This window comes from Nothobranchius furzeri, chromosome 1, assembly GCF_043380555.1.
Source record: "Nothobranchius furzeri strain GRZ-AD chromosome 1, NfurGRZ-RIMD1, whole genome shotgun sequence".
Lineage (NCBI taxonomy): Eukaryota > Metazoa > Chordata > Actinopteri > Cyprinodontiformes > Nothobranchiidae > Nothobranchius > Nothobranchius furzeri.
In genome coordinates, this window is record NC_091741.1 from 74,631,133 (window position 1) to 74,655,101 (window position 23,969).

Here is a 23,969-nt window from a genome sequence, read left to right on the forward strand (position 1 = left end):
AGGCCAAATGAAACCAGAACATCTGAGAAATCTCTCACCAGAGGATTCGACAGACAACAAACGTGAATATTAAAATCACCAAGGATAATACCTTGATCGTACCTGGGGAGATATTCAGCTAAAAGGTCAGAAAAGTCCGTAATAAAAGCAGAGTTATATTTTGGTGGTCGGTAACACAGAATAAAAAGAATTGGAGGGGAGAGACTGAGTTCAAAAACAGAAACCTCGAAGCTGGTGGGGTTGATGAGCCCGGGAGGCGCTTGAGGGGGAGGGAGGACGAGTACATAGTCAATAGGCCCCCACCTCGACCCGACAGTCTGGGCTCATTCACAACAGAACAATTTGACGGACAAAGTTCAGCAAGTGTCGCTGATTCACCCGGTGGGACCCACGTCTCCGTCATGCAGAACAAAAAAAAAATCCTTTAAAAGCATTGTTTTATTCCCCAGCGAACGAACATTGAGTGGAGCAATCCTGAGAGGAGACGAGGAAGTTGAGGACAAACAAGGGCGAGGACGCTCTTCGCCGGACCTCACAGGATAGGTAAGATTCCTCCAGTTTACCCCGCCAATACGACGCCTCCGTTAAGATCCCCAGCTGACAGGATCGCTGTCATGCCTGCGGAGAAACTGGATGTTGTGTTCCGATGAATCATCAGGCAACCAGACCCAAACCCCAGAAGAAACGTTGCCACTGGACTGGCACATCCAGGAACCTCGGAGCTGGCCATGAGCGCCACTACGCCTGCCGCCTGCCGCATCGCTGCCGCTTCCACCGCGGCCTCACCAGGCTGCAGGCGAAGGAGAGGAGGAAGGGCGGAACTCCATCAAACAGGCTCCCAAACGATTGCTTGAATGAGGCATAGTGAAGTTGGAGAGACTCGAACCTCTGCCGGAGATCCAGAAGAGTAGCTCGGTCATAGGTGAGGGTGGGACAGGAATCAGCCACCGGGAGACTCAAAAACAGTGACAAAAGCACAAAAAGCACAAACGGCAAACGGTAAACCAGACGGCAAGCCACAACAGACGGCGCCATCTTGGACCATCTTTGACCATTAAGTTGCACTTTGGGGCAGAAATCTTCAAATAACACAAAATGTTTAAACTGATTTCCTTTTTTTGAGCATCCGTTGTGATTGTAGCTTGTCTGTTGTGTTACAATTCCTCCAGTTTTATCTAAATCTTATCATGAGCAGACTAATGTTTATTTACACAAACACAATAAAATCTCCCTATCCTAGTAATACAACTTAGACACCTATAACATAAGTGCTGCATAATATGGGTTTAAATAAATATATTACAAGAAGTGTGAATATGAAACTCAGCATCAGTTTATTCTGGTTAACCTAAAATTTCTCTATTTTATAAACATTCAGGAGACAAACATTTGACACAAAAACGCCCTGCTTTAAAGTTTCTATTCAAACGCAAGCGATCAAAAAGTAGTCAATTGATGAATTAGCATCTTATTAACTATTTTCTTCTTTCACCAACATTTTTTTTTCATCCATGCAACAGTTCCTTGTGTTAGTACGAAACTCTCATCCAACCATCCAGTCAGCAGGAGCACCACTTTGCACCAAGTATTAAAAGGCCCACACATGAACAGGACAATTGTGGGAATTTCAATCATTGGCCTGACTTCAGTCGAGTCCTTGAGCACACCACCAAAAGGTTGTGCCAGAATGAGCCATAGTAAGGTTCCCCATTAAAAACCAACGTAAAACGACAGGAAAGCAAATCATTCTGAGTCATTTTTCCTCTGCGGTGTGCCAGAATGCCTGACGTTGAGTCTGCTCAGAGCTTTTCTTACAGCCGTTACGGCATTAAGCTGTTTGCACAAGTAAAATCCTTCATACTATTTTAACAAACTAAACCAAACCTCTTTACAAAAATAATGTCATTAAAATCCAGCATGAACTCACTATTACATCCATGATTACTTAATTCAAACCAGTCATTGCTTCTAAAACCATGTAAAGATATGGTTCCATTACATACACGGGTTATTATAAACAATTCATGTTTCTCAACTATATATTTATTTTTTTTCTTAAATATTAAATATTTAATTAGAAATGTGTCTCAAAATGATGACATTGGTCAACAATATGTTTTTTATGTTAACCATAATCTCTCTTTGAGGTTTCCACATATATAATGTCAGGATGAATGGTGAAGAATTGAATTGTGCAGTGATTTCAATGGCATTTGTTATACTGAGGCTACTTGCGACTCAATTACACAAGTTTTATTACAGTGTTTATTACCACAGACAAAGTCAATGCATGGGTTCAAATGTTGGAAGATAATTAGTTTGGTTTGGAATAGAAAAATGTTTTTTAAAAACATTTTTAGCCATCCATCATGGCTCATGTAACCGATACACATCACTTAAATTGGTGTTTTTTCTGAAAAAAGTGGAAAATTTTTTACATGATAAGTTGAAATCAGGTGAGAGAAAAAAAACATATGTAGCTAAAAAGACAAGAATAAGGATAACAATGAAATTACGTTCTATTCAAACTCAGAAGTGCAGCCTATTTATAGATCAACAAACAGAACAATGGTGATATTTTTTCTTAAAAAGTCTGAGATTCTTATAATCACAGAAAAATGACTGCAAACGTTGTGTTTTGTAAAACCACCTGCACGACCCTGCATCTTGTCCTGACTTCTTGTCTTAGAGATGGTCTGAGCAGCAGCAGCAGCAGCAGCACGGTGACAAAAGAGGCTGCAGAATGATTCTTCATAAATGCATCATCATTAAGGGACCTGCAGCTAACAACGCTTCACAGGAAGTAAACAACCACAAGCCTGCTTCATCAGGAAAGTTTCAGATTCTCCTTCCCTCTGTTGACGCTGGGCTTCATATTTGTTGAGGGAGATCCTTTTAACATTATTTTTCACCAAATGCATTTTTAAGTGAGTTGACGTGGTTTTGCCTTAGTGAGGATAATTACTATACAATTTTCTTTAGAAGCGTGATTTGGGTTATAAGGCACATCTGGATTCAAACAAACTGCAAATGCTTGTTTATCTTCCAGCTATAAGACACAACTCCTCCCTTGTTACAGTAGTTTAATCTCTGTCTGTATTTTAATCTAACAATATATCGCTGAGGAGACATATAACACACCCTGACTGCTGAAAAAGGAAAGAAAAAGAGATTTTAAATACAGTAACAGGAATAAATGACTGTTTTATGATCGTTTTTGTCTAAGAAGGTGAAGGTTAAAACTGTTGTGTGTCTTGGTTGCAACATGGCTGCACAAGTACATACATGCATTTATGCGTGTGTGTGCGTTAGTGATTGCTCTTGGTGTGTGGATATGTGTGCTACAGGAGTTGAGGTCCACTGGGGCTCCGAATGAATAATGCATCAGACTGAGGCTGCTGCATCTCAGCAGCATTGCCTTGGTCGGTCTGCTTAAAGTTGCAAGTTCCTCTTAAGGAAAGTCAGCATCATTCTGCAGGAGGCTGCAGTAACTCAGCTGCTATTAAAGATGTTTGAAATAACAGCAAAAACGCCAATATCTGCTTCAGGGAAACTCGGCTTCAGCTTAAACATTTCAAAATGTTAGAAAGGTTATTTGTTTCTTAAGGATGCCTATTTTAGTATGGAAAGATGTATGCAAATTAGTTCTTAATTAGTTTAATTTACTAAAACAAAACTTTTAAATTAAAAACTATTAAAATATATAAATTCTAGGTTTTATTTTTCTCTTTGGTAAAAGCAAATAGAACATTTTTAGATTTTGGTTGCCAAGTCAGACAAATGATCCGATTCTGAGGAATGTTGAATGATTGTTATGAATGTTAACATGAAGGAAAATTTAGATTTTTCTCGAATAACTGAAGACAAAACATTTAATTTTGTTCATCATCAGCTTGAAAATTAAGATATTGTATATCAAATCTTTGACTAATTAAAGTGGCCATGGTGAATAGTGGCCTTTTTAAATCAACAGATGCTTTTTTTCACCTATTCTAGACACTCTAAAACTAATCAGTCAAATGATCAGTTATTATAAACATTTATATCATACATTCACAACAGAGCTGCAAAAACATGCTTTCCATTGCATTTACGTTGCCTTCGCTCTTCCCTTTGGGAGCAGAACGTGACGCGTCAGATGAACTTTTATCTGCAGATTTGTGATCACGGAACAGCTGCTGAAGGCAGATGCTCGACATGCAGCTCACAGTGGGATCACCAAAGGTTCGGTCTGGTTGACACTGAACGCCACACACGCTTAGCGCGCAGTGAGTTGAAGCATCAGCAAACTTACATGAAATTAATTCATCCTCGTGCAATCACACACTTTGAATGAGGAAGTTTCCTTTGCAGCTGATGAAGAGGGAACTCTACTTTCTTGTTGAGCTGCTGATGCTTTTTAAGAGAGCCAAGGCAGAATGTAAATATGTTTAAAACGGAGGGAATATGTAAATATATGCAAATACATTATATGAAGAGTAAAAGTTACTTTGCATGAGACTGTGCTACTGCCCACTTTTACAGTCTTTTTGACCTTTTTAAACTTCTTTTTGAGGTTTTAGAATGACACGACTAATGCATGTTGCGTTATTATATTTCTGTCATTATAAAAGATCTGAATCAAAAACATCTGATTCGTGCTGTTTAGTTTCCGGGCTGTCACGCTTCAGGTAGCGCTCAGGTGACACTTCTGTCACGCGCAGGTTAATTGGCTCCTTCTCATCAATATCATCTTCCTCCAATAAAAGTAAATCTGCAACTTTTTACTCCAACATCACTTCTCAGGTGGGTTTTTCAGACTTCCCAAATGCCTGTTTACTTTCACCTCAGGAATGTTTGACACTTTCGCCTCCGTATCTCCTGACTGATGGACCTCCACAGCTCATCTTCCTCTCCAGCCTTACCCCAGCGTTCCCCTCCCTCGTTTTCGCACCGGACCTTCCCAAACGCGCCTTCCCCATACCGGGCACCGCGACTTAACCTTTTTAAAATAGCAAAACAGGGACCGTGTGGTGGTTCCGAGGCTCACCTCTGTGCGCGCCTGCAGCCGCTTGTTCATCTCGTAGATCCGATACTCGGGCTGAACCATGTAGGGCGAGTGTCTCCTGTAGAAAGGTCCGAACGGAGAAGAGTAGAACGGGTCGTGAGTTGGGTTGGACATGGTGGCTCCTGGCGAGGCGCACGGCGCGATTTCAACATCCAGCGGGCACAGAAGCGCACATGGGAGTGCGATGCTCTCCGAGGACCCCCCTGTTGGAAGCAGCCGCTGTCGAGGCTGAGCTGCACTCTGCAAGTTGGCCTGCCTGGTTCGCCGCTATAGCGTGGTGCTGGAGGGCGGGAGGAAGGGGATGGGGAGGAGGGGGAAGAGCGCTGGGTGGGTGGGGGGAGGAGGGAAGGCAGTTTCCTGTTCGTTCGGTGCTGCACTCTTGCAAAGTTGTGCATGTTTCTCTGTGAGAATTGTTGTCCTGCCTAACATCATGTCACCGTTCTGTTGGACATCAGTGTTCACACACGTTGGATTAAAAAAACAGTATTAAACCCATTTTTATACTTCCAGTGTCAAGATAGCACTCAAAACGGCTTAGTAGATTGTAGTGGTTTGGTCCAAGTGTCTTAATTATAGATAAATAAAGGTAAATGGACTTCATGTATGTTCTAGAGCTCTACAACTCCCCAAGGCACTTTACAAAACAACCAGGCATTCACCCATTCACACACCCACACAAAATTAGAAATTTCAGTCAAATGTCAATAAAATAGCTGAAAAAGAGAAAAGTCACAACTAAGCTTTCAAAGTCCAGATGAAAACCTTATGCTCCAGTACTTGAGTTAAGCCGGGCGTACACTGTGCGACTTTTTCACTCGTAGCACTCAGCTTCAGCTCAAACTGTGCGACTTCCTCGCAGGGCAGATCTCACGAGTCATGCGCTCACACTGCACGACCCAGTTCTCGCATGCGACCTGACTGCTCACACTGTACATCTGGTAGCAACAAGTCGGCCCTAAAAATATGCTAAAAATAGCATTTTTTACTCAACACGTCAGACTTTTTTGTCTTGTTTTGCCTGTTGTCCTCCGGGAGTGCTGCAGGAGGACACACAGGGATTTATTGGGGTTGGATGAGGAAAACGAAATAAAGAAAGTAAATCTGTGTTTTGTGATCAGTTTAATTTGACATGAACACGACAAACACACTTTCTTGACAATCTTTGTGAGTAAAAAAATGTGTCGAAATAAAAACGAACAACGTGTGTTATTAGGGAAATAGCGAGCGGCGTTGATGCAGGATTGCACATGCGCCGTGAGCGGTTCTGATACTTTTTTGGTCGCAGCTGCTCGCAGCGCTGCTTCAACAGTGCGATACCCTCACGAGGGACGAGCAAAATATCAAACACGCCAGAAGTCTGTGCGAGCTCACGACTGCTGATCGGTAGCTGGTCACGTGGTGTTAATCGCCTCTCGTAACCCCCTGTACACTACATGACGCTCAGCGCAAAACTCGCCCCGATCTCGTGGATTCTCGCACGACTGGAAAATCAGCTCAAAAAAGTGAAAAAGTCACACAGTGTACGCCCGGCTTTAAAGTGACTGTGTCAGGGCTGCCAACTCTCATGCATTGAGTGTGAGACACGTATTTGACCCTCTTCACACACTCTCACGCCACACCTCCAATGTGTCATGCTGATTAATCAACCCCAGCTCTCACATTTCAATGTTCAAAAGTTGGCAGCCCTGCAGTGTGTATTTTTCCTGGAAATAGGGGTCAGTACATACCTGAATCATTGCAAGCACACAGCATTTTTGTGTTTGAGTAAGAGCCGTGATATACTTGCTGTTTGATGACGCAAACATGTGTTTGCAATAGCTGCCATGCGTTACTTGTATTGATTCGAATCATTGTTTGTGCACGTTCCCCAAAATCAACGTGATGCATCCAAGAGCTGCAATATGCGAGTACCCAGTAGGTGGAGTTGACCAAACGAGTGAGACACACCATGGTGACTCCGTCTCTGGATCAGAGGACTTTCATACCATACGGTACTGCAGCTGTCAGGGGCGTGTCCAGGGAGTGGCCTGGGGTAGCAAATGCCACCCTTGGAATCTGATTGGCCACCCCAGGTGCCACCACACTGAATTCCCTTTAAATGGGCTTTTCATTGGCCACCAAAGGCTTGAGGTAAAAAAAAATTAAAGCATAACCATTGGTGCCACCCATGCACAAGTAGTGCCTCAAATGGGCCACCCAATTTTAAAAGATCTGGACACGCCACTGGCAGCTGTCTCTTTTTCTGTAATGAACTCAAAATTAACCAGTTACTGATCTTTTCTACTGACACCATGTTTGTTTTGGTTGTACCCACAAACCCGGCTCTCTGTCTGGTCTGAGTAGTTTAGTGCGGCCCTAGTGGAACACTCCAGTACTACGTGCAGTGCAGAACTGTGCAGCAGCAAGTATATCACGGCCCTGACCTTACCAACAGATGGCCATTAGGGTCAAAATCCCTGGGGATGCGATTTTCGAATGTGTACTTCATCATTTCATTCAACCTACAGCAAAATAACACATCAGACTCCCTTTCGTCACTGACGAGTGAAGAGGTAAATCTTTGATGTACCGTATTTTCCAGACTTTAAGCCGCTACTTTTTCCCACGCTTTGAACCATGCGGCTTATAATGAGGTGCGGCTTTAGTCAAGCAGAAAGGATGGATGCTGGAAAGTCTAATGAAGGAATGGTTAAAGGAGTACTACGGAAAGCGCCCAGGAGGATTTTTTTCACAGTAAAATGTTGCTGCTTGTTTTCCCAGCTTCACCCGGGATGATGACAGCAACACGGACAGCGATACTGACATTGCCACAGAAAAGGTATGTGACGAAGCTCTTCTGAGGCTGTTCAACTCCGACACTGAAGATGACTTCAGTGGTTTCAGTGCGCAGGAGGACGATGGATAAACTAATCAATAACTTTTCTGTTTTGTTTGATGCTGATCAGTTCAGCTATGTTCTGTTAAACTAAGTTTTCAATTCAGTAGATATCTGCGGCTTTTAGCCCAGTGCGGCTTATACTGAGGTGTGCTCTATAGTCCGGAAATTACGGTATATATGCACCTATATGTTTCTGACTGTTCATGTTTGAAATAGATAATAAGCTTTAAATCATGTTAAAAGTACATTCCCAGCATGTCAGCAAATACTTTTAGTTAATGTCTTCCATCTTTGTGCGACAAACCTGTTTATGTATCATTGCAATGGGATGAGATGGTGTCAAATGCTGCAAAACGGTCTCTAAAACCACCTTCAAAGAGGAACCTAAAAGAACATTTTCCTGGATCTTCACCACTAGCAGATAGAAACACTCGTACTCATAAGGGGGTAAATTATTCAAATTAGAAAATGAGTTTGTGAATGCAAAAACTATTATTAACATAATTTATGATGAAAATACATAATCAGACTTAATCTCAGTATGCAGTATGTTAGAAACAGAGATGCACATCATCTGCCTTTTTCAGGACAGAGTATCAAATGACCCTAAATGACCCTAAATGGACAAATAATGGCTACAAAGCCATTTTTGGTGAAATCTAAAGATCACAAGATCTTGCGCAACCTTTTAGTACTTGGAGTATGCCTTCAGAATCAGAATCAGAATCAGAATGAATTTTATTGCCAGCGCTCCAGAGCATAGGAACTTGACTCCACAGTACAGCCTGACCAGGATTACACACACACATATAGACAGGACAGATACAGGCAGACCACGAGAGCAGCCATGACGGTGCTTGTTACTGACTTTCAGCTTTTAATAATTCTTGCTGAATATATGTACAATTGTTGTATTGCCATCTTTCCCGTTTCTAAGTTCGACTGGTTATGGTGGCCATCTTAAATTGGATCGACTCCAAACTTTGATGAATTGCAAGTTTTTTTTCAGATGGCTCTATTAAAATCCATCTGCATGTCTCTAAGTTTTATTAATTAACAGAAAAGTTTTAAACAACAGTCAGTCTCTTAGCACTTGGACTGTGACTCTCAGCTACCAACATGACATATTTCAGTGCTGCATCTTAAAAAGAGACAGAGTTTAGCCTTTCCTCGTATCTTAACCACAGGTATTCAAACTTTTGCTGCAGAATATTGACAGGGAAAAAATAACACTGTTTGTTGACAGAGGTGCAATATTGATTGCAAATGCTGCTTTTGGTCATGTTTTGTCTTTTAAAGAGTTGTGAGTCGATTACAGCTGAAGGTCAAAAATTCTGAGATGTAAAGAAGGCGGGCGATTCATGCTGAAAACAGAGAAACAGCTTTTGAAAGCTTACATGCATTTAGTCTAAACATCAAACTGATGCATTTTAGACAAACAGGATTATGGAGTCAATGGCATCTAGAGGTGAAGTTTCAACCAGACGTAACCCTCATCCTTTCTAAAAGATCTACTTCATCCAAACGTAAACACCAGTCAGGGCTTTCAGCAGCTGATGCTGTTAATGAAGCTGCATCCATGAGAGGAGTTAATGAGCAGAATGAGTGCTATTGTTCTGTTTATTTTGCCTCTGGTCAGTCCTGCTAATGGCAGTTATGCATCGTGATTTGTAACGAAAGGATGGAGGAATATGTGCTGCTCGCTCTTCTGCAGTGGAAACACACAACCTGCAGTAACACTTGGGATTTTTACTGTTGAAAAGTTTGGCATTTACTGAGGAGCAGATTGATGCACCAGATTTAAAGCCAGGGTGTGACAGACACTGTTTAATGGTTTTCTATATGCATTTAATGATTGTTAGACAATAAATGCAGAGAATGCTTTTATAAACGGTTAAGCTTTCAGAATTAAAGTGACACATTGTAAAGCTACTTATCTTTCAGTGTGTTAACTCATTCTTCTGTTATGGTGTATGTCCACCATGTTTGGTGCACATACATGGCTCACAAACACAAAAATGTCTGCAGCTGAGTTTCTAATTATTTCAGAAGTTGAGACAAGATACTCGTCATTCTTTTGACTTTTGTAAAAAAAATATCTGCATGTTTGGTTACATTGTCAACTATAGTTGTTTCATAGATCCTCTGTATGTACAGTAAATATGAAGATTTAGCTGCTTTTGGACTAAAAACTCATCCTGGAGGCTGTGGTTGTGCTTAAATTCAGTCAAGAAGAAGAATGGGGGTTACATCCTGAAAATTTCCCCACCATGTGTGCTGGAAAACAACCTGAGTCGGCAACGCAAAGGAAATTTTCAAATCCACAACTGAATGTTTGGTTACAATACAACTGTATATATTTTTTTCCACTCTTCTACAGAGTTTAATAAAAGTCAGAAGGGTGGATTTTTTTGAGATCCTTCAGACACACAGAGAACCAATCAGTGATCATCTGCCTCCACACTGGCTCTTGATTTGGTGGATAAACACAAGTCTGGGGTTTTCAGAGAGCCACGACAGTTTCTAATGTGAACCTGCTTTATTTGATTTGTTGAGACTTGCAGAAAAAAATTGTGAAGCTACTACAGCTTTTTAAGAATGTCAGTTTAACGCTAAAAAGAGTTCAGAAAGTACTCAACTGAGTGATCGAGAGAATAATAATAATGCTGATATCAAATGTGAGAAACATCAAAATAGTTTGCATAACTGAAATATTTTTCTCAGAATGATGCAAACTAGGTCAAAATTAAATAAAAAATTAAGTTAAAGCATCATCAGCTTTGCTCAACAAAACATGAACAAAGAGAAATGCAGCTGGAGGAGTTATGAAGACTTTTACTGTTAATCGTGTGTGATTATTTATGCTGTCACAGGTGTGTGTTAAAGACTCAGTAAGGATTTATCCTCTTTTTTTAAAACTTGGTGGAATCGTTTAATCCAGTTATGGCACCAGCAGATTTCTTATGCAAAAAATAAATAAATAAATAAATAAACAAGCATGCATCTCTATGCAATTAACAAATCAGCAAATAAAAACACCTGCAATGCAGCTGATCATTATTTGCCTCACATTAGTTTGCGTAGTTGAACATCTTTTTCTGGCACAAAGATTAGGATTTCCTCCGCACTCTCCTCTGTTACAGATCAGACCTCGGCTGAAAAGTAGCCAGAAGAATCTAAAAATAAACACACTCAGACCAGCAATAGCGATGCAACCAAATCTCACATTAACTGCGCACATTGAGAATTAATGAACAGCATTTATGAAGTCTGACTTTTAATCCAAAATGGCTGAATAGAGGCAGTCTGAATCGAGTGAGATAAAAGTTGTAATCCAAAAGCCTCGGGCATCCGGTTGGGTAATTAAAAAAAAAGAAAAAAAAAAGTTAGAAAAATCTATTAATAAACCTTTAATTAAAAACTACATTTTTAATATCTCAAGACCTTTTCAATTGACATTTCTAACAGGATTTGCTTGCTCGCCTAAAGCGCTTACCACTCGAGTGTAGCTGCAACACAGTACATTGAAGTGAACAGCTCATTTAGCAGACTTCAGTATGAACCCGGTTGTGCCGTAGAGATGATCGCTAACAGGAGCAAGCCGAGTCCAGTGATGTTCTGATGTGAAGAATAAGAGAAGAGGGAAGAGAGCGTTCACAGCTTCGGCTCACACCAGCTATTTATTGTAGATGTCTGGGAAAATCCTCTAAAAAACAACAAATTATTTCATTCAAAATGGTAATGGCAAACTCAAGTCTTCCTTTGAGCTATTAAAACTTAGGTTAAATTAGTTTAAAAGAGCACAAATGTGACGCTTTTGATTTTGTAAAATGAAAAGCTTTTGGACACCAAATGGTCAGATCAGTCCTTTAGTAAGGTTTCTGTACTCTTGAAGGGTTTCTGAAGTAATTTCCACCCTGAATGACCTCTGTTTGGAGAAATACAAAGAAGACTGAAGAGCAAACAGCTAGTCCAAATGCAAAAAAGAGTCTCTTAAAGCAGCTCCAGAATGTCATAGAGCTTCAGGAATAATGTCAGTTGTTAAATGTTTGCCTTATATTTAGTCATCCAGGTACAAACATGGAAATCTGCTACATACAAGCCCAAACACCACTGGTAGCAACAACTGTAGAACTTTAATATGTGTCCATAAGTCAAATTCAAGAGATCTGATTTAATATTTTTGCATAAACAATTATATAATGTGAATCTGATGGCTGTATTAGCTATAGGACTGTGGTACAATTTAGTGGATTAGAGCTGTTGTAAGACTTGTTCTTGGTATTTTCCTGAAGGGCCAATCTGATTTACAAAGTGTTGAAGGTTGATTATCGCTGACTCAGAAGCAGAAGAGTTGTTGACACATCTTTTTAAGCAACAGTCCACAGACATTTACATCTTTATCTTTACTCTTATAGTGTTAGGCTCCCTGGGCCATGACAAAAGGAGTGACACACCATGTCTGGTTTATTAAACCAAAATAACTCCAATTTACCTGCAAAAAACAAAGATGACTGACCACAGAATGACCCGTAGGATTCTAACACTTGGGCACGTTTATTGTAACTTAAGGACAGAAAATAGTAATTTTGAAATGGGTTAGGATTTAAGTTCGTTCCACAGTGGCTCAATAGTTTTATAAATAAAACACAAGTTTAATTTTGATCTGTATTTGGACTTGTAACCAATAGATAAAATAAATTAATCTTTACATATTCTTAGACGGTCTTGGCCAGAATATATACTTTGCTTTATTAACAAGAATTACTTCCACAGTCTTTGTGACCCTACCTCTACATGAATGAACACATAGATATGGGATCATGAATAACGACGCCCCGAGTCCCATATTTATAAACGCATGAAGTAAAACTGTGACTTTTTTTAAATATAAAATTATTTGACAACATGACTATCCCTTTGATGCATAATGGTCACTGCAGTGGACAGGCACTCAAAATTATTTATTTATTTTTGCTACTAAGCACAGCTGTTGAAGACTTTATTGCATCTGAGCCCCTCCATTTGGACTTCAGTAAGTCAAGCCAACATATGTCATGTTCAGAATGCACGCTGTCCACTGAGGTGGACATGTATGTGTAAATTAAATGTTACAAAAAATATGTAAATATGAAATTTGTTTCATTCACACCTAAAGATTAATAAAAAAAAATGTTTAAAAAATCATGGTTGAAGATTTCATAATTCATGCATCAAAGGGTTAAGCAAAAAATAAAATAAAACGTTCCTACATAATGTTAAGTGGTCTGACAGGCTGTAAGACTTCGGACTCATTAGTGAGCCACTGTGATGTTCAGTTAGGGTGGTGATAACGTCGTCTGTGTTCTTCCAGATGTGGATGGATGTTGTTTTCCAGACATCAGGACACCGAACACCAAGTGTGAACGGCTGCTATAATCATGAAATAAACTGAGTTTATTATTCTTGTAGTCTCAGGTCAGTATAACTTCTAAAGTAGAGTGTGAGAGACTTGTGAGTTTCCAGCCACTAATTAGATGTTTGGTGAAGACGGACACATTTTATTTCCCCATTTGATAAGAAAAAGAAAAAATCTTAATTTTTGACTTTTCTGTCTCTTCTTTTTTCCCTTGTTGGTTAATGCATGTTGTGCTTTAATGCAGTGAAGACAAATCTGAATAGTGTAAAAGGTAAATGAGTTGAACAGAAGGCCAAAAGTCCCTTGAGCATTTGTGGTGAGGTATCTTTTCCTGAAGGGTCCAAGCTTCTACGTGTGTTCTATACATCCAGTGCAATAAGGATGAGGAGGGAGAGGTGCTTCTAGCTGTAAAGAGACAAGGTGAAGGAGACAAAACACTTGTGGGTGAAACTGGAAATGGGTCAGGACACATATAGACACTGCTTCTGCTGGGTTCCCACTTAGTGTTACTATGGTAACATACCATATCTTCCTACCTACCTATCTACCTACCTACCTTTAACGCACAACAACACACCCTCACAGCCATCCTACAGGTTTTGCACCTGAACGCACTGGCTGCTCCTGTTCTGAGGACCCTGCAACACGTCTCACACAGCAGACGGTGAGAATATGAAGTTATTTCTGTTTGATGCTGCTGCTGCTGGTGTAAACAATCAACTTTGCTCCTTTTTAATTTTTTTATTCAAGTTCCAACATGCAGAATGTTTGTGAATATATTTTGACACCAGAAGAAGAGTCTGATTGTGATTTTAACATAAAAAACTCACACAAAATTGACAAAATTATTTGAGAAAAATGTTGCTGAGAAACAGAAGTAGAACAGCTTCTTGAGACGAGGCAGCTGGTGGACGCAAGCACAAACTAGCAAACTTGATTCAGGAAACTGGGAAGTGTGTCCCCTACTTTGAGCACACAACTGTTTTCCTAATATGGATGAAATATACCCCGGATGCCAGAGCAGCAACTTCTATGTTGGAATCTCATTAGCAATGTAATAGCTTCCAGGCTCATTTGCATTTTGCTGTGAGTGATTTTTTTTCTCACCCTTTCCTCTTTGCTGCTGGATGGAGAAAAAATAAATAAATAAAAATAAGTAAAACTTTAAAGCAGCATATTTAATTTCATTATTTAAGTTAAACAAATTGGAATTGAACAGCACTTTTCAATTAAGCTATTTTGTCAACGCGGTGATAAATGAGTTTACCAGTTGTGTCAAGCAATTATAGAGCGACACACAAAACTACAAACTAATATTTGCACACAGGGATGACAAATTAGAGTAAACAGATTAATATAAGAAGTGGAGGCTTTTAGTTCTGTTTCAGAAATAGCTTATGTGTGCTTGGGAGGAGAATGGGATTATATTGTATCCTGAGAACAGGTGCTAAGATGACATGCAGACCATCACAGCGCCTCCAAACACAAAGAAAAGGCTGAAGCAATGCACAAGGTTGATAAAATAATTTTTTCAGAGTTCATAAAATACCAAAACTATAAGGTTTTTGTGGAACCTTCAGACCTGTTTAACAATTGTTCCTTCGCTGAATACGAACATCCAGTGCAGCTTGTTAGCCACACTTCTTTTCTTATGCTGAATTTTTGCAGCTCGGCGAGCAAAGAGTTAATATTTCCAACCAGTTCTGCCTCTGACACACTCACACACACATGCACACACACGCACTTGCACACACACACACACACACTCGCACACACATACACTCATATCCCCACAACCCATCACCCTTGATCACACTCACACACACACACACACACACACACTTGCGCACAAACACGCGCGCACACATACACTCGTATCCACACAACCCATCACCCCTGATCACACTCACACACACGCACACTCCCAAGCACACACACACACACACACACACACACACACACACACACACACACACACACACACACACACACACACACACACACACACACACACACACACACACACAAAACCATAATTCCCAACACCACCTCCCCCTCTCCCTCCCCACCCTCCGCCTCCTCCTGCCCCCCCTCCATTCCTCCTCTCGCACACACACAACCTTCCTCTCCTCCTCCTCCTCCATTCTCCATCTCTGCCCCCCCCCCCCTCCCTCCTCCACCACCGCCCCCCTCAGGTCAGTTAATAAGCGAGCCTGAGCCTGTGCCTCAGCTCGGCTGTCTGGAGGACATGCAGAGCAGTGTCTCCTGGGAATTGGCTCATGCAGAATGCTGCTCCACCGAGAGAATGGAATTTTACCCTGGCTAGGGCTCCTAGCTGCACCACACAGCAGGAAACCTGACAGACACACACGCACACAATTGAGTGCACATGCATGCACACCAACATGTGCTGCAGAAACATCCTCACTCACAAACACAACAACCCCAAGAGTGTGTTTCCTGAGACGTCTATGCGTCCCTTTAAGTAAAATGACCACAAACCTAAGGAAAACCCTTATTGTCCCCTGAATCGTCAAGAAGCCATCATTAAGTTAATGGTGACTGCGTCCTCAGGGAGATGCGGGTGATATTCTGTGATGCACAGAAGCCTCTTCTACTCTACAACAACAAATGTAAACACACACAGTTACAAAAGCAAGGACATCAGAGCTGCTAATGAGTTGCCCTGTAGATTTAGCAACAGTGGCTTTTTCAGACTTGTCTCAACTTCAGATGTTGAGAAAGTCCCCCCCACCCGCCCAAAAAAAGACAAGATTCTTTCTCCACCTCCAATTCTTTCATTCCACCTTGAAGCCACAGCTCCATCTATCGGTGTGTTACGGGGAAGATTCTGCAGGTGATGGAGGGTAAACAATGAACCGCTGGAGCCGTTAGAGACAAACTCCCACACCACAAATCCTTCAAGAGAAATGAATTTTGTCACATATAAGATTTATAGAAATAATGGTTTAAAAGGCAATAAAATAGAGTTTGGAGCATTGAAAAAATAAAGGCATGGGGAAAACATTCACTGAGTTACCATGAATTTAGTTTCTTTAGATTAATTTCTCTCTGTAAATATGACTTGTTTGGGTTCAGAAAAGGTGTTTCTGGACAAAATGACAGAGGTTTGATGAATCATGTTGCCCAGCAATGCTGAGTAGGATTCAGTAGGATTCAGTCCTCCAACAGGGTTAAATTTACCCGGAAAAAAAATTCTGCACAGAACCCACAACACGCAGAAATCAACATAAGCTTCTCTCTTGAGCATTGTTCAGATTATACATGCATGATCCCATGTGATTATGGCTATTTTGTCCTCTAAAAACATAAATTCTCCCTCTTTTTAATTCTAAGTTTTCTTTATTTTTTTGCAGGACATAAAAACATAATCTGAGCAGAATCCCCAGAGAGAGATCTTACATTTATGTGTAGATTACCTCCACTGTTCCATTGGGATTAACAGTCACACAGATTGTAGACTAATGCCCTGATGGGAACAAAGAGTTGAAAGAAAAGAGCTGGTCCCACTGACTCACTTTCAAAATAAATCAGACAGAATTTGTCCTGCCAGGCACCACTGAATGGGAGACAATTACAAGGTGAGCCTGTTCAAACCTTTATTCATAATTTAAGAAATCCACATTTATGTTTCTCCTTTTCCTTACTTCAGGAAGAAAACATCCAATTAAAAATCAATTTGTTAGATAACTAGTCCTGTTATTAGAGACATTATGATATGGTCTACGGTCGATAAAAAATTTTTTTTGCACTAAATCCCTCCCACAATAATTTCAGTAGTTTTATTCTTGACATTTTCAGTACCTTCCAGAATGAGCCGTTTCAGGGCTCTGTCACTTTAAAGCTTGGTTTATGCTTGACGCATTCACTTTCCGCGCGGTGATGCGGCTCACGGATGGAACGCGCTTCACAACTTGCAGCGTTTATGGTTCGTGCGGCTCGTCTCTGCGGTGAGCCAATATTCTCCCAAACTGAACAGGGCAGCATGGAGCTCTACGGCATGCATCCAACACTACACCATAGTAGAAGTAGAAATTACTGTTTACAACATGGTATTTCAGCATTTTTTAACAGCGTTCTCGTCTTTTCCGACAGTGCGAGCTATTTCTCTCCAAGAATTATTAACAACATGTTGATCCCGGTGATCTCTGAGAGCTGAATCATAGAAATGTCTGTATTTACGAACCTCTGCCATACTAGTTCTTGCCGGTCCGCCATGTTTTTCCGGGTCTGTCCGTCCGCGTGGTTAGAAATTTTCCGAGGAGCGCGTTGCGGAAATCTTGGGCCGTGCGGAGACGCGGTGGAGGGGCGTGGTTGTTAAAAAGACGCAAAATGACGCAACTTTTCCACGCGGAGCCGTGCGGACCTCGCGGACGTGTCAAGCATAAACCAACCTTAAGAAACCAAGCTGGAGCTGGCCATGCCCACCTATCCCCCTCCCAAGCTGCTATAAGCTGAGAAGCTCTGATATCTGATATGAGTTTGGAGAATAGCCGCTGCTCCTTGAGCAGCAGATCTCTCTTGAATGTGAGAGGTGGTTCTACTCTAATTTCCCTGATTGTGACATCACATATGGGGACTTTTTGAAACAGCTTGATTTAGGCAATTAATTTTTAAAACGAAACACTGACAGAAGATGGATAGATGTTTTTTTTTTCCATCTTTGGAGTGTTAATAGATGCAGTTGAGACCCACATGGCAGCACAAAAGGATGAAAAGGTTTAATTTTGCATAATATGTCACCTTTAATTTCACAGGATGTTTCCTAACAACACATTCTCACACCCAAAGTGTTTAAAACTGACAAAGGGTGACCAAGCACTTTCTTCTGATGCGTTGGGGCTCCCAAAGTGTTGCCTCCCGATGGGGAGGTGACGCGCTGTGCCAGAGCGTCTCTTTCTGACGCCCGCAGTAAAACTGAGATTTCACCGACATTTAACCTCCAACCTCTAGCGATCTAACCTTCCCCTCACCCCTATCCTAACCTTAACCCAGTTTCTCGTTCAAAATTTCCCATAAACTGTGTTTGAGAGGAATGATACAACAAGATACAAAGTTTTGCATGCACAAGTGGGTTAAGGTTAGGGTGGGGGTGAGGAGAAGGCTGAATTGCAAGAGGGTAAAGGTTACAGTTTACTAAAATCTCTGTTTTACCATGGGCGTCGAAAAGAGAAGCTCTCGCACAGCGTCTCGCCTCCCGATGTGTTGGGAGTCCCAATGCGTTCAGAAAAAAATGTTTGGTCAGTTTTAGACGCTTTGGGTGTGAGAACGTGTTGTTCCTGAACATTTTCATGTTCTACGTTATCTGCTCTCCTCATAAAATGACAGGAGTGGGCACTGCTTAACCTAGGTTCTAAGAATTTGTTTAGGGTGCATTTTGAAATTTTACCCAGCTATTTAAGATCAGCATGACCCCACAAACATAAAAACCAACAGCTTCTAAGACGTTAAAAATGTCTTAAAATAAAACTAATGAAAAAATTTAGAATCAAAGAAAGAACTTGAAAAGTAACTAACCTACATCAAAGATGACAGATAAATGACCTGCACTTTCAGTCAGTGGACTCCAAAGCACCTTACATTATATGGAGCCTAAGTCTCCTCCCCTTCCGGTCGGCTCATGGGTTCCCGGAAGAACGAAAAAAGAATTCAAGTCAACGGGGCTAAAAACGCAATTTTCTAATTCACTTAGCCTTACGCCCTGGATCGCACCATGTTGTACAGCAATTTAAATGAAAAATAATGATGAGTGTTTCGACTATGCTTGTCAGGTACTTTGAGATTATCAGTTTGTAAGTTTTTAATTAGCATGACTACAAACAAGACATCAGCACGTCACATTTATGACATCACCACATAATCTCCTCTCCCCTAACATAGCTGCTACTTACCACATGTCCAGATTCATGGTGGTTCTTTCCCATTAGAGGACACAAGGTTTCAGATTAAAACAGTTTACAAATAAAATACCCCAAATGATCTGATGTGATCTCTTGTCCTTCAAATTTCCCAAATCTCAAGGGATCTGATGGCATCTTCAGAGAGCTAGACCATTGCCCAGAGGGACATGTTTTATTCAGGACACCTGACAATGTTCTATGTCCATGTCCTGATTGGTCGGAGCTGTTTTGGTGACAAAAGGAGGACTTGTTCAAAATTAGGCAGGTGGTAATGTTTTTGGCTGAAACAGACAGAATGTGAAAACAATTCCCCCGATTATAAATGCTTTTAAAAGCTGAATATTATTTTCTGTAATACACCATGACATGAGTGGCAAATGGTGGAAATTGTTAAAAACAGTATTGTATAAACACACACACACACACACACACACACACACACACACACACACACACACACACACACACACACACACACACACACACACACACTGCTACAACAGTAAATGTGAAAGCCTTCCATGAAATACTGAAGCCAAGGCAACAATGTTCCAAATGAAAACAGTGACACTGTACATTTAAACTATTCCTGCACTTCTCAGGTTGTAAATATTTCCTATCTGCGACATTAGTCAGGTGTAGCACACAGAGGTTATCATTATAATTATTTCTTCTTCCCTCTGGTGGAGCACCTCTGGTGAAAAAGCCCAGCCCGACTCAGCTCTGGCTGTTTGTAGTGCAGCGTGCCGAGGCAGCAGCGCTCTCCTTGGGATTTAGCCTTTCAAAAGTCCTCATCAGATTTGCGGCGCAGACGTACTTCTGCTGCCTGCCGCCCCCACATCTCTACCCCCCAGACACCTCAGCACCACCACCACCACATCTCCCACCCCTCTAAACCACCATCCCTTCCATCCCCTTCCTCCCCCATCATGCTCGCTCTCTGCTCTTTCTCTCTTTCACTCTCTGCTGCAGATGTTTTGGAAGTATGTTTTCTTATTAAAGAAGCTGCACTAACTGCCAAGAAGCAGAAAAATACCCATCGTTTGCTGGTGCAGGGCTAGACATTTGCGTGAATGGTGGCCAACATTCCTCTGACAGTAAGAGGTCATGTAGAGGTTGGACCCGGTGGCTGCCAAGGAGCAGAATCCTCACCACCTAATTCTGCAAGCGTGAGTTAGAGGTGGACTTTTGTGAAAATAAAGTCAACACAGGCATCAAAATGTGCTTTTCTCTGCTGTTTTTGAGACTGTAGTGCAGTTGTTTCACATTGTTGGACAAACAAACTCATCAACAGAATTGTTTGAATGCATCACAAAAATTCAGGTCCAAAAAAAATACTTTTAAAATATGAAGAAAAAAAAATAAATTCTGCACACGTATCAGAGAGGATTCAACTCCCATGCAGGACATATTTGCGTTAGCAAAAGTGCTGCTTGTTTGCTATTATTGTCAGTGATGATTATGCACCTAGTGTGAATGTGATATTAATATTAAACACTGATCTGCTCAACAGTGCAGTTTTGTGTGTTTATTTCAGCAAATGATGGCATTCCAGTGAGGCTTTTTCAGCCTTCAAATGTACATTTTCTTGCATAAATATTCAAATATGAATGTCAAAACAACAGTGCGGTGTCTTTACAGTTAGACTAATTTTCATGTAATAATCCCAATATGTCTTAATTAAAACTTTCATTAAACCCTATCATGTGTTTTTATTTGTTGCTGTCCAAAAATAAAATCAGCACATTCAGAGAAGTTCGGTGTACTCATGCGTATTTTTAGCACACAAGCACTGCTAAAGCTATTTCAGCTGCCATTACAAAGAAAATTATACCTTTGACAGTTTAATTAGCATAGATTAGGAAAATGTCAGGTACATTTCCTGAGCTGGCTGAAACCGTTTTCAGATTGGGATTATGAGAAAGCAGCTCTTCTGTTAAAAATGTAACCAACAGATTCAAGAGTGGATTTGCTTTTCTTTTGATTAATTTGGAGTGATTTTTGTAAGTATTAAGTATTTACCTAAACTGTAGCATTGGTCACAATTTTTATCTTAAGTCCTTGACTGACTGACTATCTCTTTATCTCACTGGGCTTTGTCAGAGTTACAGAAATTCAGCAAACTTTCACTTGGATTCAAAATCAGATGGTGTGAGCAATGCCGAGTGAGAAGTCTGGTGTATGACAAGATCACGTGAGACATCTGACATATTAACAGTCCTTGTTATGTTCTTTCTGTGTTCTTTTCCATGCCCATTGTTTTTTTCTTGCTGAATACACAGCTTAGCAAAGTTTATTTACCTTAATCTGCTGACAGTTTCGGCATCACACAGTCGCCATCTTCAGAGCCTCCCAGGCTCTAAGACTGTGTGATGCCAAAACTGTCAGCAGAATAAGGCAAATAAACTTTTCTAATGTAAATAAATAAAAATAAAAATTAAAAATTAAACAATGGAAAGTTTCAACAGTTGTGCAACATTTCACATTTTTGTCGCCAAGTTATTATTATGTTTACATGCGTTTGCTGTTTATCAATTTGTTTACCAACCCTCCCCAAAGTTCCCCCGCAAGGATGAAAGTTCCTGATGCTGGAGAAAAATCTGTGACTATTTTCATGCTCAGATATTTCTTAACATGTTTAAAACTCCACACATGTAAGAATAAGGCCCTGTAGTGCAAGTGTGGGAGTTGAGAACTTGTGCAAATCGTTTAGAAACTCCCTAACGAACACTGTTTAAACCCTGATTGGTCACCAGTGGCTGCAGCCCAGTAAGACACTGGCTTTGTGTAACGTTTTGTAAGTGGTTAAGTGGTGAAGTGTAAGTGATCAACTACTTTGTTCAGACACCAAAAACACTTGGTTAAAGTGGAGCAAATGCACATCCTAGAGAGTCGAACATTACCTGGAAAACCACAACAGAGAATGCTTCTGCACGCCTCTGAAAGAGTGAAACTGTGAGTCTTACATAGGAGCCTGTTGTGGGACTCGTTACCCTGGCAACCATGCAGGTTGGTGTGACAAAACAACCTGAAATGAGCACAACTTCTTCACACGGTATAGGGAGAGAAAAAAAATCTTGTTACTTTTTTTTGTTTTGGCGCCACATTGTTTCTGCCATACATGCCTGCAGCCCCATGATGCGGATTTAAAGTCATTCTTATTTGGGATATTTCTTCTTAATCTTCTTGGTTAAATTAGCTAGCTATGTGCCAACTTCTAAATGCAGCATTTCATACAATTAAACATTTGAACAATGTCTCCAAAGACCTAAACTTCAATAACCTTCCTGTAGGAGATGCACCACAGCGGCTTCACCTTAAAACATCTAACTCAACTCCTCCCCATTTATCGGTAGAACATCTGGTGCACAACGTTTCAGTCAATCAGCTTGTATTAATTTAATGGATCAATAAACATCTGTACCATTTGTGGAAATCAATAACAAATGAATAATATTTGTTGGTTTATCAATCCGTCTTTTCTCAATAACCATGTAGTGTAGCGGGGCGAGGCTGTTGGGAGACCAAACTTGATGTTCAGGAGAGAAAGAAAGAAAAATAGCTGGCTGTGCTGCTACCATCCCCCATCTCGTAGGCATGGCAGCAGCCTCACACACATGTGCCTGCTCTCTCACACACACACACACACACACACACACACACACACATGCACATGCACACGCGCGCACACACGCGCACACACACACATGCATAGCCCAGCTCTCTGCTACCTGATGTGGAGCAGATAGAATATTCCAGAAACCAAACACAATGACTGTTTTTGATGCAAAAGAGAAAAATCACACTTCAGCGGCTCTAAGTCTAATTAAACCCACACACGTGCTGTATGTTGAGAGTCTACTGAGTCTCGACTCGAGGTTCAACGTAAAGCTGCTGTAGGAAAAGGAGGAAAAGTTAAGAGTTAAAGCTTTGGTGCTGGATGTATAAAATGTTTTCAGCGTTTGAAGGCAGAGAGAAGCTGTGGTGGTCTGTGGAGGTCCTTCAGCGCTCACTGCACCACCACCACCACGCTGCAGCTCAGGGCTGAATCTATACAAGGCTATTTCTAGGAAGTATCATTGTTTTCTTTGTATTTCAAAGATGTTTGAAGCAGTTAAATTATGTGGAATTGTGTTAAAGTTTTATTTGTTTTGTGTTCAAGTCCAACTACTTTGAATTCTCTTGTTTTTTATAATATATGCATGACCGTATATTTACGCTGTCATTCTGGAAAAAAGAAGGCTCCCCCGTCACTAAGCAGTTTATGAAAATCTTCATATCTTGGATCCACACCGAGGCATCAAAATAGAGTTTTATTAAGTCCCCACTTTTTTTTTTTCAATCCCAGTGTTTGTGTGAGGTCAGGAGATGCTACAGCATCTCAGCAATTGAAAAGGTTCTCAGTGGTATGGTCTGAGTCTAAGTTGAGATGTGGAGGGGGGATCAAAGTTCAACTATTAAAAACAGATTACTCTAATTAGACTTTGGTAACTAATTAAGTTTTTACAATGAAAACAAGGTTTTTATTGAACATTTTAATAAAAATGAAACTGCCATTCGATCAGATTTAAAATCTTTTGTTCAAAATTTCAAGTTTTAAACATGTTTATTTTTTCATTCCAGTATTCGATGTGCTGTAATTATAATGTTTTAGTGTTCAAAATGAAAATAAATTTATGAAACGACAATGAAAAAAATAATTAAAATAAATCCTACATAAGTGAC

At 40.6% G+C, this 23,969-nt stretch overlaps 1 protein-coding gene across 7 annotated transcripts in view; it reads right to left on the reverse strand.

The window, feature by feature from the left end:
• ldb2a (LIM domain binding 2a) overlaps positions 1–5,322 on the reverse strand; it is a 115,964-nt gene extending 110,642 nt beyond the window's left edge. For 3 of the 7 annotated variants that reach the window (XM_015951150.3, XM_015951141.3, XM_070550257.1), the window contains exon 1: positions 5,030–5,320. In XM_015951150.3, coding sequence (XP_015806636.1) covers positions 5,030–5,161 — 132 coding nt within the window. In that variant the 5' untranslated portion in view covers positions 5,162–5,320. Of the gene's footprint in view, positions 1–5,029 lie in introns of all 7 variants that reach the window. The other 4 variants (XM_070550254.1, XM_070550248.1, XM_070550253.1 and 1 more) reach the window with 2 other exon arrangements.
• Between the last annotated feature and the right edge of the window lie 18,647 nt (positions 5,323–23,969).